The following is a 16,454-nucleotide window of genomic DNA, read 5'->3' as shown; positions in this document are numbered from 1 at the left end:
ATTTTATGCCAACAGCGTACCAGCTTGCCATTGAACATAGAAAAGACGTAACTGCCTTTGCTGTAGGCAAAAGAAGGCAGAGCTTTGTCAAAGATTATTAGGAAGTCTCGACTTCGAACTCACAAGCAAATCTGCTCTGTGAGATATAACCACAAATGGCTCCTGTTCAGCAAAAGTCGCACACTTTGACCATCTCCCTGCCTCAGACTGGATATAGTAATGAGGGGGTGTTCAATGCTAGGAACAGGCTAGGAACAGGAACTTCCATTGCGACTAGGACTTGAGGGTTCAGACGCATCTCAAATCGCTCTATACTGACGACAGCACGCTCTTCCTCCTAGGATGAAGCCTAAATTTGGTATAGTTGATAACTTGGTACCTAATATTCTTACATATTCGCCTACGACTGTTCGTATTCGGGTTAAAGCCATCTGGACCGAAGCCCAGGGAATATTGCACTATTTGATTGTGAGAAACGCAGAGTTCATAGCAGGCTTCCCCGCTACTCCGGCACATCTGAATCGGTGTGATGTCACCCTGACATATTAAAAACACATGGATGCAAGGGGCTCCTTTCTTCAGTCATTTGGGCAGACAACCGAGAATGCACATTTGTAAACCAACGGAAGACCAACAAAGCAATAAGAATCGTGGAAGATAGCTTGTGTAGCACTCACCCCAATGTTCGTATCTGACCCCAGCCATGTACACCCTGGAACGAAGCGAGCTGACGAATCGGCGCACTCCTGCTGGTAAATCGAGGCATCATAGCGTTGGCCGCGCTGCTGGCGACTGGTCCCGGACGAAAAGGTGGGCTGCTCATCCATGCGCCTACTGGAACGGAACCTACACATCCGATGCAGGCTAGCATGAGAGCCATCCCTTATATCCATGACCACACCCGCTCCCAACTTTCAGCCGGCAGCCGCCTGCTGGCCTGCATCCGAACTTACTTTGACTTCCTGCCAGATTTCGCTCAGCGTGATAATCCATCATGTTAAGTCCGTTGTCTGTGGCGCTTTTGGCGCTACCGGCGCTTCTGCTGTACCTATATTCGGCACTGAGTTATCGCCGGTTGAAGCAGTACGCCCATTTCCCTCAGCCGAAGCCTGGAGTGATATGGGGCCATCTCAAGGCAGTAAACGAATTTCACCTGAAACGCGATGAGAAGGACGCCCAACTGGGTACGTGCTGCCGACAGACGATATGTGATCCTGCGTTGACTAACATGTACACCATAGATCCTACGATGGGAGACATGCTCGAGGCAATCGGGAATCCTCCTATCATGCTTCTCGATCTTCGTCCTGTCAGCCGACCTTTGCTTGTCATCCGCAGCCATGAAATTGCGGAGCAGGTGTCGAGGCAATCGAAGATGTGGCCTTTCAGCGCACCGAAATCCGACACTATGATGTATCTGACGCCGATACTGGGTGAGAGGTCTATTGTAATGTCCCAAGTAAGGAGTTCTTCACTCGTTCCAAACATGTTTCTGTCCTTACCATTTGAGCTTGGAAACAGTTCGCAGAAAGATTCTAATGTGTACCTGTCTCAAAGGGCTCGGGATGGAAAGACATGAGGAAACACTTCAACCCCGGCTTCGCTCCCCAACATCTCATGAGTTTGATGCCAGTGATCTTGGAAAAGACAAAGACATTCCTTGCCAAACTCGACGAACTCGTTGGCACAGGTGATGACTTTGAACTGGAGCCACTATGCACTAATCTGACTTTCGACATAATTGGTAAGTCTACTCAAATCACCATGTTTACAGCAACACGTCACTGAGAATTAATGACCAGGCGCCGTGACGATGGACGTTGATCTTGGCGCCCAGCTTCCCGAGGATCAACAGGGAGACTTCATCAGGGGTTACAAGGAGTTCTTAATCTCTTACAAGGAGGGCAATGGTATATTTAAGTGGTTGGAAAACCCACAACTAGGCAGGAAACGAAGGAGACTTGCCAAGTCTTTAAATATGTTCCTAGAGGATCTCATTCGTCGCAAGTTTGATGACGTTCAGCAGGACAAGGGGCTGTCGAGCCGAAGCATTTTAACCCTCAGTCTAAAGGACACTCCTGTCCTGACGCAGGACATCATCGATGGTACAAAGGATCAACTCAAGACGTTCATGTTCGCAGGGCACGACACCACCAGCATCCTTTTGCAATGGTCCTTTTACGAGCTATCGCGGACTCCTCGAGCAATGAAGAGCCTTCGAAACGAATTGGAGAGCCTATTCGGCCCGGACCTGAGCCCCGAAGTCGTCCGGGAAGGTCTGCTTACCAGAGGGGAGGAAATCACCCAGAAGATGACCTATACCTCGGCAGTCATCAAGGAGATTCTACGGTTGTACCCCCCAGCCGGGACAGCACGCCTTTGCCCCCCGGGCGCAAACTTCCACCTGCAGCTACCCGACAATAGCAGCGTCTGCGTCGACGGCTTGGTTCTGTACAACTGCGCAACTCTCATCCAGCGAGATCCAGACGTCTACGGAAGTACCAAAGATGATTTTGTGCCTGAACGATGGCTTGGCAATACGGACACGTCGATGGCCACGAACGATGACGAAAAGATGGGCATCGGCAAGGCTGGTGAGAACGAGATACCTGCCGCGGCGTGGAGACCTTTTGAGAGAGGGCCTAGGAACTGCATCGGACAGGAGCTTGCCAATATCGAGGCCAGAGTGATTCTAGCTAGTGTTGTGGGCAAGTACGTGTTTGAAAAGGTCGGCTTGGGGGAGGCTACGCTGGATGAGAAGAACCGCCCCACCATCAACGAAAAGGGGCAATACAAGTCCAACACACAGCTCTATAATGTAAGCCTTTTGAGGAACAGTCCAAGGCTGAGATCCGCTAACACGCTTACAGACGAGACAAATCACTGCCCGTCCGGTTGACAACATGAGGGTTCGGGTAAGGCATCTGGCCTCACAAAGAGTTTGAGACTTCACCGACTCATCGATGACGCCTGGCAATATCTCGTTCCCCTGGCAAGCGGATAGTACAGTGTCAAACACAGACTGCTGATTTTTCACTTGACATGAAACCGTATTTACTTCTCGGTAGCCTGGTTCCACTTGGGAAGGCAACTTGCTTATTCCTACAACGGGTCTCCTTATCTTCTTTCATATTTTGGACTTCCTTGACCTTGAATATTGGTACAGGATGTCGAATAGCTCATCCTAACCCATGTTTAGTTTGAGAATGAAAAAGAGGTGAAACGCAGTGATTTGACCATGAAACTCCAGATATTGTAGCGATCTTATCGGTCGCTCATGAAGCTTTTGCCTCGTAATCCCGTGCCCTAGAAGTGCCAGTCAAATCATGATTTGCCCTGCTGCTTTCACCACCTACGTCACATGCTCTATAGCCAACCCTCTACAATCTGCACTGGTGGATGTGAGATGCGTCCTGGTAAGACAGTCTTGCGTCAACGATTCTAGCTTCACTGTCGCATTTAGCAAATCAAAATCGCGAATGCCGCTTGTCTTACTTGGAGGTGCACAACGTGCTTCAGTGACACAAGCTAGACGTGATTCAACGGAAGGATTGTAGGAGGGAGGCACGGAGGGTCGGAGATGTGGCTGGTGCAAGGGCCACTATATATGTGGCGCAAAACCAAGCTTGGATCCTGCAGACTGGGGCATGTTGCCACAAACAGGTGGGTCCCCAGTGATCGGAGAGCAGCGGTAGCGACAGCGACGGCGACAGCTCCAAAGCTCCCCACAGCGGCGTCATTGGAGCACGAAGCACCGACGTCAATCAACAACCGCCATTGCGCCCACCCTTGCCGACCTTGCCTTTCTCACTCCTTGCTGTCGCTAGGAGATGTAGCCATGGCCTTTCAGGTTCGTTTGCGCATGCCCCTACTGCTGCTCTCCGCAAGCCGACGATCACTAACAAACAACCCTGGGAGCAGTGGAAGGCATTCGACTTCTTCGACGTCAGCCAGGTCCGACTCGCCGACGAGGAGACCCGAGTCTTCTTCGAGAGCAACGAGATTGCTAGCGTCTGCTCTGGTTCCGACAGTCTATTCCTTGGTGGTTACGATGGATATGTGCGAATCGTTGGGTCGGGTTGGAAGGTGGTGAAGAGCTTCCAGGCTCACGAGCTCGGAACAATTACACACATGCGCCAGATCGAGGGAACGAGCCTCCTTGTTACAGTCGCTGTAGGTGGAGGCATTCATTGCGAGATACTGAGTGCCGGAACTGACATGCGAATAGGAGGACCTCAGTAGCGAGCCGGTCTTGAAGATATGGGCCCTGGATAAGCTGGTGAAGAAGACAAACATGCCGACATGTCTGAGCACTTTGCAGATCAATAATGGCAGGAAGCAGTTTCCGGTAAGAAAGTACTCGAACGCATGTCCGAAAAACGGTAGTCACTGACATCTTGGTCACCCAGATCTCAGCTATTGATGTTCTCGACAACCTTACCCAAGTAGCAGTCGGCTTTGCAAACGGCACGGTGACCCTCATCCGAGGCGACTTGATCAACGACTTGGGCGCCAAACAAAGAACGGTGCACGATTCGGAAGAACCTATCACTGGTGTGGAGCTCATGACGGACGCCCAAGATGTTACGACTCTGTTCATCTCAACAACGGCTCGAATTCTGAAGCTTGGCATTTCGAGGAGGGGTCACAGCTCTCCGCCCAAGACTGTAGAGGACATGGGATGTCACGTTGACTGTATGACGGTCGACAAGAAGACAGGAGACGTTGTAGTGGCCCGGGAGGATGCCATCTACACCTACACTTTGGAGGGTAGAGGAGCGCCGCGTGCGTACGAGTCGCCAAAAAGGCTGGTTTCGATCTACCAAGATTACGTTGCCCTGGTATGCCCACCATCATCTTCTACTACCGAAAAAGCAACCGACGCTATGCGCCGCCGCTTCGGAGGCGGAGGCGGAGCAGCGGACGCGCTCTTCAACGCGTCAACGTTCGTTCTCCTCGAGCCGGACCTCAGGGTACTCGGCCACACACAGTCTCTGATCTCGCCGTTCAAAGCCATATTTCAGATCTGGGGCGATCTCTTCGTCCTCACACAAGACGGCAAGGTCAACCGGTACCACGAAAAGTCACTGCAACAGCGCCTAGAAATGTTGTATCAACGCAACATGTACCCATTAGCCATCGAGCTGGCACAAAAATCGCAGCTCGATGCGACACAGCAAAGCGGCATCTTCCGACGCTTCGGTGACCACCTCTATCAAAAAGCTGATTACGACGGAGCCATGGTCCAATACATCAAAGCGATCGATACGACCGAGCCATCCCAGGTCATCAGGAAGGTAAGTTTTCGCAGTCGGGAATCTTGGAGCGCAGGAAGACTAACAATCGCAGTTCCTCGATACCCAAAGGATACACAACCTAATACAGTATCTCGAACAGTTGCACGAACATCGCAAGGCAACGTCTGATCACACCACATTGCTCCTGAACTGTTATGCCAAGCTCAAAGATATCGATAAGCTGGAGGCATTTATCAAATCCCCCGGTGATTTGAAGTTTGACCTTGAAACTGCCATTACTATGTGTAGGCAGGGAGGCTACTACGAACAAGCTGCCTATCTTGCCAAGAAACATGGCGAAACTGAGCTGGTCGTGGACATACTGATAGAGGACTCCAAGTTGTATAATGAGGCTCTGAATTTCATATGGCATCAAGACCCGGAAGTGGTGAGTACTGTGTTTCTCCAACATCTAGGCCAAGTCTGACAATTCAATAGGCATTCCCTTGCCTCAAGAAGTATGCCAGAGTCCTGATAGAGAACTGTCCAAAGGATGCGACAACAATCTTTGTTGACTACTACACTGGCAAATACAGGCCGAGGCTTCACTTAGTGCCAATTGAAGGCAACGGAGAGGCTGTCGTAGCAGGCGGCATGGTGGCAGGTGCGGCAAATGCGGTCCAGAATCTATCCAACTTTCTGCCTTTGCCATACATGAATACGTCTTCTCTCCAAAGCCCCTCCACACCAGGCAACGGAACATCTATCAACGGTGGTGCTCAAATCATCTTGAACCCCGAAGATATTCCTCCACCGAAATACACCCCTCCACCTCCAAGAACGGCTTTCTCATCCTTCATAGACCACCCAGACGAGTTCATTGTCTTCTTGGAGGCGTGCTTGGAGGAGAAAGGTCTCAAGGAAAGCGACAGGACAGACCTATACACTACACTCTTTGAGATGTACCTACACAAATCAAATGAGAAGAAGGGGGAGCAGCATCGCGAAGAATGGGAGAACAAGGCCAAGAAACTCATCGAAGGAGAGGACATTCCGATGGAGAGCTCCAACGTCCTTTTGCTTTCGCACCTTTCAGATTTCAAGGACGGCACAACGCTAGTCAAGGAGCAATCCGGCCTCCTCTTCGACATCTTCCGATCCTACACCTCAGCAAAAGACACACGCGGCGCCATCAAAGCGCTCCGAAAGTATGGCCCTGAGGAACCGCAACTGTACCCGGCAGCACTGGCATATCTGACTTCCGATCCCCGAATCCTCCAGGAAGCCGGCTCAGAGGAGCTTTCCGCCGTTCTCAACAAAATCGACAAGGACGGCCTCATGGCGCCGTTGCAGGTCATCCAGACTCTGGTGGGCCAGTCCGGTTCCTCGGGCGGCGTCGCGACGATGGGTATGATCAAGCCTTACCTCCACGAAACGATTGAGCGCGAGCGCAAGGAGATCGCGGCCAACCGGCGTCGCATCTCGGCCTTCCGCAGCGAGACGGAACAGAAGCGGGCCGAGCTCGCCGACCTCGGCTCCAAGCCGGCCGTGTTCCAGTCGACGCGCTGCGCCGTCTGCACGGCGCCCCTCGACCTGCCCGCGGTGCACTTCCTCTGCAAGCACAGCTTCCACCAGCGGTGCCTGCGCAGCGAGGGCGAGTGCCCGCAGTGCGCCAATGACAACGCGACGATCCGCGCGCTGCGCAGGACGCAGATTGAGACGGCGGGGAAGCATGAGCTGTTCAAGGCCGAGCTGGAGCGCAGCGAGGATCGGTTCGCGACGGTGGCTGAGTGGTTTGGTCGCGGCGTCATGGGAGCGCCTAATGCTGACACTGCGTAAATCCGCCCCGGAAAGGTTGGATGCCGCGACGTTTGCACCGGTTTGAGGGGAAGGCGTGTGTCTAAATGTGGACTTGGAGGGGGACCTGAGGGGACCGACTAATCGCGGTTCATCTCAAGTTATTGTCTTGGGACTTGGGCTCGAGCTGTAGTAGTGGGAATCGATCCGGCGTTGATTGGGAGAGAGGGAGGGGGTTAGCGGTGGTGGAGGAGGAGGATCGATGAACACATTGAAGAAGGTCGAGCTACTATGTTTGTATCGCGTAATACTATCATCTTCGCGGGGTCTTCCTTTTTTCCCTTACGGGGTAGACCTCTAGACGCAAATACCAGATTCCCCGCCCCGCCCTCACTAATGTTTTTGGTTGTTGGCCTCTCTCATCTAGTGACGTGGATTGCAGTAGTATGAGTGGCAACTGAGGAACTAACTAGCCTGGAGGGGGAGGAGGAGGATCTGCTACTTTGGGCCTCTTTTTTGGCCACGAGAAAATCTCCAATTTGGTCTGTCATCGTAGTGCCTTGGTCACGTTTGTCGTACTAGTTTGCTTCGCGTCTACTTCAGACTTTGTGCTTATGGATGTGATGAGTCCTGATGCTTGGTTCTTTGAAAGGGGACTGACTGGTCGGAAGTCGTATCTTGTTGTGCGGCGAGAAAAAAAAAAAAAAAAAAAGACCTTGCACAGTTGTCATCAATTTTATTTGATCCAGTTGGCCAGAATATTTGGTTCAACCACTCATGAATGATTCAAGATAGATGTGATTGATGGGTCAGTGAGGTTTCAAGAAAAGAGAGGCACTCAACCACAATGAAGGCCACGGAGAAGACACCAGGCATCATCACAAGTATAATCACACACAGGCAAGGCAATCCTCTTTTATGATACAATAAAAATTGTTCATCGCTCTATTGGCAGACGAATCTCCTCATCGTTTCTCTCTCGCTATCTGTGATTGGGTGGATGTACATGCAAAATATCCTCCACACAAGCGTCGAGAAACAAGACCGTCTTCCCTTCTGGAAGTAAACCACCAAATGATCAACACCCTCCACCATTACAAACACAAACCCTCCCGAGATCTCGCTGTCGATGCTGAAAACTGAATAAAAAAGGTGTTCAAACTTCTTGGGTGTGGAACGATGAGCCTATGACTATAGACCTTTATCCAAGTCCGACCTGCCCCACTGCCCTCACCTCACCAGAGACAAATGAAAATAGAGGAAGAGTCTAATTGTCGATGCATCCTCCTCTGTCCCATACGCCCCGAGGCCTCCCGTGGTGACCAAAGGGCCTCTTCGTCTCCTGGTGGACAATTTCCCCCGGCCTGCCTCCCGTAGTGCCCCCCTATCATTTCTCCCCCTTCGTAGCCACGTGTAGTCGTCTCAGTCTGCTCTGATGATTCATTCGCCAACTGTCATGGCACCTGAAAAAAAAGAGGAGCGTCGGGGCAAAAGACTCCGCCGTTGCAGTACTTCTCTACATGAAAAGGAAGCGCGCTCGAATCGAAACTGGCCGCACAAATGTGCCAGTAGGAAATGTGCAATCTGATTGCATGCTGTTCTTGGGATATGCTTTAAACAAGAAAACGGGGAATGTTCAAGCAATTGAACATGCAAGTGGAAAACTCAACAAGTCCGCCGGCTTCGTATGAATGCAATACTAGGAAAGCCGCCCGGAAATCCAGTGCACAGGTTGGAAAATGTATGGTTCAAGTTGAGTGTTTGTAGTAATGTACTCCTACCTAGGTAGGTAATTGCACGCTGTGCATGCTGAGATCAGTCGGCGTAGGTGATGACTTCTTCGCCGTGAATAACGACCTTCTTTGCCGTCTCCGTACTGGCAATGCTCGCGTTCGTATCACGTCGTCTTGCACCAAAATGTATCCGTTCGACGTGGTTGTTGGTTGATGGTTTCTTCTTCGTTTTTGCCATCAAAAGACCCTCGTCACTGTCGCTATCGTCGTCATTATCGTCTTGTGGTCGCAGTTCGGGGGTATGGTGGATGGGTGGCGGGCTCCTATAGATCGGGCTGGGTGTGATGCGAAGTGGTATCGGGACTGCGTTGAACGACGCATTGTGTTGCTCAAACCGTCCCTGTTGCTCATACTGTTCCAAGGGAAATCCAGCCATGGGCTCCTTAACATAGGCTGGAGGTGTTAGGGAATCTGTCGTCTCGAGCAAACCGGGTTTGTTATTGACAATAGTAGGCTCCACGGGTTCGGCATCTAGGTCGACGGATACCGAGCTGGCCCCGCTAAGAAGGGCGGGAAGCGAAGGATCAGATTGGAAGGCAAGCATCTCCTCCTTTGCATGGTGGTTGATAGACGAGACGGGACTTGCCACTTCGCTGGGGTTTGTAATAGGAGAGGCCAGGCCACCGACGGATGTCGAGCGTGAGGATTGTCGAGTTTCCATTGTGCCCTCGCGAGAAGGAGGTGGCGGCGTGCCAAAGAACTCATCGTCAGGCGAGAGAGGGCAAGGTACTTCGGTTGGATCAATCACGGCAATATCTGACCTAACGTCGTCAGGGGCCTGTTGCGCAAGACCTTCTGCGATTTGCTTGCGTTGCATCTCGCTTTTTGCGCGGGCGAACGATTCGGGAGTCGACGTGTTGTATGTGCGCGGGGGCGGCGTCCTTGCTTCCGGTACATCTCGCACGCTCTCGATCCTGTGTGCTGTCTGTGGTCTCTCCTCTAGATCGGCAGTGAGTCGTTGGTTTTCGTAGATATTCGAGTCCGACTGGGGTTGGCCGTGCTGGTAGCCAGTGACGGACCGAGACGAGAAGAACAGTGGGGAAGCTAAGCCGCTGGTAGCCTGCTTCGCCTTGCCCAAGTCGACCGACCGCATAGTACGAGGCTTGCCAGGTAAGCTGGGCATCCTGTGAAGGGTACCGGGCACACTCGCTGTGGTGACGCTCACTTGTGCTGGAGCGCGCTTGTCTTGTTCTCTGAACACGCCACGCTCGGCCGAGCGTGCCCGCAGAGCTTCTTCAGTCAAGGCTTCATATCCCCGTGTTTGCCGCATATCCTTCGACGGATCGTCGAGTGTAGTGTCGGCTACGAAAGGTGTTGGAGGTTGTGTCCTGACCTCAGGTAATCCGGCTGTCAGAGTCAAAAAGCTATTGCCGTTTGATGGGCTTTGGGAGTATCTCTGAAAAGGTTTGTAGAGTGGCGCTGTCCCAGGTATCGTTGACTGATCCGATGGCGACGCGGTGCCGCTATTTGTCCTAGATTCATTGTAGCTATTCTGGATCGCATGTAGAAGGGCGGCCCCTTGGCCTTTGGCGGGTTGAGCGATAGCGGTGGCGAGAGGGTCGTAGGGAGACTCGTAGGGAGAAACAGTCTGGCTGTGAACCAGAGGATGCTCAGAGCCACCAAAGGCAAAGTCTTTGACGTTTGAAAAATAGTCTTCGCTCTTGAGACTCTTTCTGCGTGCTTCTCTCGAGTGTGGCGTAGGCGGTACATTGTACATGCTGTCTCCAGCAGAGCTAGCAGCACTGCTGGCAGCCCTCCGCCGCGACCGGCTATCGCTTCGATCTCCTAAAGGGTGCATCAACTTTCCAACTGCCTTCTTCACGGTAGATCGTGCGCGTTCCAGGAAGGCAATGGGAACGACAGCATGGGCTGCCTCCTTGTCGTTGACCTGGACCCGCCTGCCTTGGTTTCTCGCTGGATCAGTTTCACTAACCCACGCTTGCGTGTTAGGAATGCCTTGCACAACCCAAGGATGGGTCTTGATGTCTTTCAGACGAATCCGCTTCTCCGGGTTTTTTGTAAACATCAGACGCATGAGGTCGTGTAAAAGGCCGCCGATGTCCTCGTAGGCCAGTTCGTTGTCGTCTCTGTAAGGGGGTACATTGTGCCGCTTGAAGAGAGATTCGGAGTTGGGAGGGGTAGAAGGGTCCACTGCCTTGAGCCGTTTGCGTGGAATGAAGACTTCCTCGGTGGCAATTTTTCGGAACATCTGCCACTCGTCTTCAGCCTGGAAAGGAATGCGTCCATAGATGAGGCAGTAGAGTGTAACACCAAGTGACCAAATATCGATCATCTCGGAGATTTTTGGTTGTTCCATGCGGTCCGCGTCAGTATAGCACAGTTCAGGTGCAAAGAACGCCGGGGTGCCAACTGTCTTGGCCAATTCAAGATCATCGTCAAAATCTTGTGCTTCGGATTCCGAGACTGTCTCATCGTCGGCCTCGCCCTCTCGAATGGGGCGGCCGAAGTACGAAACGCCGAAGTCGGAAATCTTGACGCGGTGGTCCTTGGTCCACAGCAGATTGGCAGGCTTGATATCCCTGTGTACGACACCTTGGTAGTGCAGGTACTCTAAGCCTAAGACAGTGTCTCGGAAAGTGGTTCTTGCCTGCTCGATGGTAAAGCACGGAACGTATGAAAAGTCTTCAGCAAAAGGGTCATGCATCCGAGAGTTCCAGTCGACCGAGGACATGTGCGAAATGATGGAATCGGCCATGCTGGGTGAACGACCTCGAAAGGCCGCATCTCCCATATAGGCACCATACATGGTTCCGTCGAGGGCGGTGGCTGAGCCTGGATTGCTTGACTGTAGCGGGCCTGGCGTCTCAATGTCGTCGGTATCGTCGATGGCTTCCTGGTCAAAGACGGCGTCGCGTATCGACTTGACAGACTGGGACCGCGATGGCACTCGAGACGTGGCCCGGGATGCCTGCAGCGAATTGGGTTGGGATCCTTCGCGCCCGGTGAACTCCAGAGCTCCCAAGTCATCCCTCGAGGGGACGCGGGATTGCGAGCCATAACTGGCGTCATCGGAAATGCCGTGCTCGATACTCCAGTGTTCGTGTGCGCCCATATTGGCTAGAGACATCCTTTCACGCTTTTTCTCCCGTATGGCATGCCGCTGTTCCATTAGTAGTTCGTAATGCTCCTCCTCTGGGGTGAGCGGCTGGCCTCTGGATTCTCTCTCGATGCGACGACGCTCGTGGTGGCAAATGTGCGGCAGACCCTTCTTTCTCCACACAACCTCGCCTAGCTCGACGTGTTCGAGAATCAAATAGATCTTTTTCAACTCCGGGTCGTCGATGATCTCCAACAGCGAGACGACATTGGGATGCCTCATCTTCTTGAGGATGGCAATCTCCCTCATCGTCTTTTCCTGCGGGGACATGGCCATGACCTTGCCGAGTCGGCGTCTCTTGGAGTACCGTGGGATAATCTTGATAGCCACATTTTCGCCCGTCTCGAGATTTCGGGCGAGCTTAACCTTTCCGTGGACGCCCCTGCCAATTTCTTCGATGACTTCATATTGGTTAATGAGTTTGCGGCCGGTGATACTGTCGGAATCAATCAGAGCTTTGTGCGTCCTGGTCCCCGACATGGTTAGCTTATCAGATAATCTTCCCCTTGTCGCGGGGTCCGCGGTTGGCCCCCGCTGTCGATTACGTAGTCACGATACCGCCTCGACTGGCAGAGTATCGATTCGCAATAGCTTTGTCCAACAGACGCCACGACGGCGGCATAGCACAGCAAGAGAAGAAGATTGGAACTCACTCTCTGACTTTGTGGTTCTGTAGTGGGTGAAGATAGGGACTGCTCGTCTCGACGTTCGGGGTGTTGGAGTCAGACGAAGGGTGAACCGGAAAGTTCATCTTCGGACGCGGGTTCGAGGGGCTGAAGAGCCCCGGAGAGGTCATCGGGGTGCTAGCGGAAGACCTCAAGGGCAGGGTGTTGGACGTAGGCGGCACAAGGGCCAGCAGATGAGGATTGTGAGAGTTCCTCTGTTGAGGAACAGACTGTTGTGGGTCCATAGTATGCGTGGGAGCGCTCGAGTTGGACTGGTCGGGGAAGTCTCAATCGGCGATTCGACATAATGAGGGGCGTGGGAGAACGAAGAACGAGGCTCGCACGGCGGCCGGAGAAGAGAATCGCAACGACGGTTCGGGCTCTAGATTGCCATGATCGCAGGAACGGTTCGATTGTGTGGTATTGGCGTAGATTTGGGTTGGGTGAGTGGCAGAGGTCGAAGAGCGACGTAAAAATCGTAGCAAAACCGCAGTAAGAGGGAGAAGGTTTGGACGGGAGGATGAGCCGCGATGGTATGAGGGAGAAAGCCGGTTTGCAGGTTCGTTGTCGGTGAGTCGAAATAGTCGTCCGGAAGACTCGCTGGCAAAAAGGTAAAGTGCTGAGGCAAGACGCAGCCGGGATGCAAGATGAAGTATTGCAAAGCGATGTGAAGTCAAAAAAGATGGATGGGCAAACGGAGGACAAAACCCGGGGGGGCTCGAAAGGTTGGCGAGGTACTTCCGGGGGGGTGAGGGGACTAAAAGACGAGGGGAGGAACAAGACGAGGGATCTCAGTCTTTTTTTGGTGTGGTGGGTGTGGATGCGAAAAGCCAAGCAAGGCGAAGCCAGGCAAGGTTGGGAGGAGGGGAGGCAATAGTGCACAGTATGAGAGTACCTAGCGCGAGCCAGAAGACTCCGTGAGTGTGTGAGTATGTGTGAGTGTGTGGTGTGTGGTGTGTGGTGTGTGAGAGGGAGGGAGAGGGGTCCGGGGTCGGGTCGGGATTCTGACTGTGTGAGAGTGTTCCCGCTGCCGGTGCTTGCTAGTTGGTGTTGGTGTTGGTGTTGGTGGTGACGGTGATAGTGATGGTGTGTGGAGGAGCGAATTGGGAAACGGATGGGGACGCAGGCTTGGCGTTTGGCGTTAGCTTCTCTCTTTTTTTTTTCCCTTTGGGAGAGGGGAGGAATTAGTGGTGGGCGCGCAAGAGTGGGACATTCACACGCTCCGCAGCGACTCCCATTTGGTTTCGGGTCACCGGGAATGGTGGAGGGCGAAGACACGACGGGCTCCCAGGCACTCGACAGTGGACGATACTAGGTATATCTGCTGCTCTCTTCCCTGTGTGTATTTGTACGTGTTAAGTTTGTAATAGAGATGATTGGAGGGGGCCGGAAAGGTCAAGAAGGAGGGGGCGGGCGGCGGCGGCGGCGGGCAAGGAGACAGGACCTGGGAGGGCGAGATGGCGAAGTAGGTAGGCCGTACGCTATAGGCGCGGCGCCCGCAGTGGAGTCCCTTTTTGGTTGGATTTGGACGGAGCCTGCACTTTTCTTTGCTTCTTCATCTTCGTCTACTTCGACTTCTTCCCGCCGTGCCGTCGCTCTCACTTCCTCGCTATAAGTCTCGCGCTTTCGCACAGGTCTTTATGCAGCATTAAGACGGGATGACGGGATAACGGGAGGAAGAGGGATACTGCAAAGAAAGAGAGGGCCGGGAAGGAGGGGCGTCGGTACCGTGCTCAGAGGACAGAAGACACAGTACGCAGTATTTGTGTCTGTGCCTCGACGCGGCTGACTACCTCCTGATTGGTCCCGATAGCAGAGTAGGCTTTATCTGGAGTGGGTCTTCTAGATCCGGAATGGCGTCGTGTCGGTGTGATGCTGGTGGATATCCGCACAGGTCACCGCTTGGAATCCCTCTCCTTCCCATAGATTGCTGCAGAGATAAGAAGCATCCGCACCCGGTCGCACAACGAGGCGCAAGCACGGCCCAAGGCACGTTCGAAGCCATGATCCTGCAGTAGGGTACCTTCCACGAGGTAGGGAGGTAGTGCTTGCCCATGCCCGACTTCACGCAGTACGTACCTAATCATATTACATGGCGAGATGCCCAATGCCCTCGGGTAGGCCGTCGTTTGACTCCCAGAGATCCTCAACACATTTGCTCATATTGCGTATGGAGGATATGGCGTACAAAGTCATTGACAACCTTGCCTTATCTCAGTGGTCAAGGCAAAATCATGCATGCTCACGGTATATTCGAACATCATCAAACAATATGGCCGGGGAGCCTACCGACGCCGTGCGTGGCTCAATTTCTGCATCTTAATGACACCTCACCCGACATAGCAGCCTCACCCTGTCGTCGCCATGCAGCAATGTCTAGGTACGCAAACTAGGCTCTCATCTCGTCCCATCATTACGAGCAACCAAATGCCCTTGGCAATTTACCATCTTAGTGCGCTGTGGCTTCTCGTCTGGGCCCTCCCATGTGCGGCTTGGCCGTCGTCGTATGTAGTCACGTGGCAGTATACGCCTCTCCCCTCTATCTGAAGCTCAGCTTCCATTCTTCGTGGACGCGATAATCATCAAAGTCTAGGGCAACCGGCCGGAAACTGACAGGTCGAGGCACGTCAGCTTGCTCGGCTCAGCAGGGACGTGCGATACTGAGCCAGGATGGGCAGCTCTCAGGTTCCCAGCATCTGTCCACCTGCTACGTAATGCTGCACTTTACTTGCCGACGATGTGCCCCGTCGCGTCCGCTCTAGGAGCGTTTCGATTCTATTCCTCCTGCCCTCCTCCACCATGCCCTCCGTTTCTTGCCTCACCGTCACATCCCCTCCCCGAGTCTCGATGGCGCATCAATCTTCAGAGAACCAAGAAAACCCCATACAGTCTAGGACTCCAGTCAGGTACGAATGGATCCTGATACGACCCGGCAGCCGCACATGCCTCGCACCACGTCGCGTGCTCCATCTAATTGGCCTCCTGCGTGCTTGCATATGTATGGATACCGTGCTCCAGTCCGGAGCGCTGTTCCTTGCAAAAGAGACAACTCGCACACCTGGGAACAGGTTGTGTGCTGTCTTGGCCAAACCACCAAACCAGGAAAGGCAGCGAGCTGTGGGCTGCGGTGCTGTCTTACCTGGCGAGCGCAGGGGTCCAAGACGGATAGGCAAGGATGACCGACGTTTGGCCCGTGCTGCGGCTGTTAGACCAGGATAAAATAAAAACAAAATAAAACCAAACCAAACCAAATAAAAAGGTGAAGACTAAATTTTTGACGGCAGACTTTGGGGAGGTGGCAGCTTGAGACGGGTAAGCCTCGAAAGAGAAGCGGCCCAAATGCTCACCATCCCGACAAAGGAACGTACCGCTCTGGTTTTTAAGGGCTAGAGCGGGGATAACGGGACCACGACCGGGGCCGGGGTAGGGACTGGGGTGGGAGCAAGGGCAAGGGCAGCAGCTACGGAGAAAGGGAAAGAGGGACTTCCGACCAGGTTCCTTGCCTTATCGCGCCATGATCTGCAACTCGTCTTTGGCCCGCTGGAGCCTCTCACCTTTTTTCGCGACATGCGCCGACGACGAGGCACGTAGGTACCGTCCTCCCCGCCGTTGCCCTGAAAGGTACCAAGTAAGGCCAAGTAAGGTACCTAAGGTATCCTCTTGCCTTTTGCCGTACCGACACCACAACCCTGGAGCGTCCTCAAGAAAAGAAGAAGAAAAGAAAAGGGAAGAAGGAACAATGTCCTTCTCACCTCTACAATGTTCTCACCTGTCCGTCTGTTGGAAATCTGCACAATCAGTCCCAACTGTACGTAAATCCTTGGCGTCAAAAGGTTGGGGCACA

The 16,454-nt window shown here is 53.1% G+C and overlaps 4 protein-coding genes across 4 annotated transcripts; 2 read left to right on the top strand and 2 right to left on the bottom strand.

Annotated features, from left to right (window-relative positions):
• Positions 1 to 994: 994 nt before the first annotated feature.
• Positions 995 to 2,945, top strand: CORC01_02333 (cytochrome P450 52A11; the record flags this gene model as incomplete). The annotated part of the gene is made up of 5 exons (XM_022613983.1): positions 995 to 1,184; positions 1,242 to 1,459; positions 1,558 to 1,744; positions 1,803 to 2,818; positions 2,871 to 2,945. 5 exons carry the CDS (start codon positions 995 to 997, stop codon positions 2,943 to 2,945), a joined length of 1,686 nt encoding a protein of 561 aa, XP_022479481.1.
• A 739-nt stretch (positions 2,946 to 3,684) lies between these two features.
• On the top strand, positions 3,685 to 7,076 carry CORC01_02332 (vacuolar membrane protein; the record flags this gene model as incomplete). The annotated part of the gene is made up of 5 exons (XM_022613982.1): positions 3,685 to 4,173; positions 4,229 to 4,348; positions 4,410 to 5,297; positions 5,350 to 5,685; positions 5,736 to 7,076. Coding segments are annotated over 5 exons (3,174 nt in total), but the record flags the coding sequence as incomplete, so codon positions are not given.
• Positions 7,077 to 8,849: 1,773 nt separating this feature from the next.
• On the bottom strand, positions 8,850 to 12,855 carry CORC01_02331 (uncharacterized protein; the record flags this gene model as incomplete). Its single annotated transcript, XM_022613981.1, has 2 exons — positions 8,850 to 12,411; positions 12,599 to 12,855. The coding sequence occupies 2 exons, from the start codon at positions 12,853 to 12,855 to the stop codon at positions 8,850 to 8,852; spliced, it is 3,819 nt and encodes a 1,272-aa protein (XP_022479479.1).
• Positions 12,856 to 15,465: 2,610 nt separating this feature from the next.
• Positions 15,466 to 15,843, bottom strand: CORC01_02330 (uncharacterized protein; the record flags this gene model as incomplete). Its single annotated transcript, XM_022613980.1, has 1 exon — positions 15,466 to 15,843. A coding segment is annotated over one exon (378 nt), but the record flags the coding sequence as incomplete, so codon positions are not given.
• Between the last annotated feature and the right edge of the window lie 611 nt (positions 15,844 to 16,454).

This window comes from Colletotrichum orchidophilum (assembly GCF_001831195.1).
Source record: "Colletotrichum orchidophilum strain IMI 309357 chromosome Unknown Scaffold_13.1, whole genome shotgun sequence".
Lineage (NCBI taxonomy): Eukaryota > Fungi > Ascomycota > Sordariomycetes > Glomerellales > Glomerellaceae > Colletotrichum > Colletotrichum orchidophilum.
The sequence above is the reverse complement of the archived record's forward strand: the minus strand, read 5'-3'. Positions and strand labels throughout refer to the sequence as shown.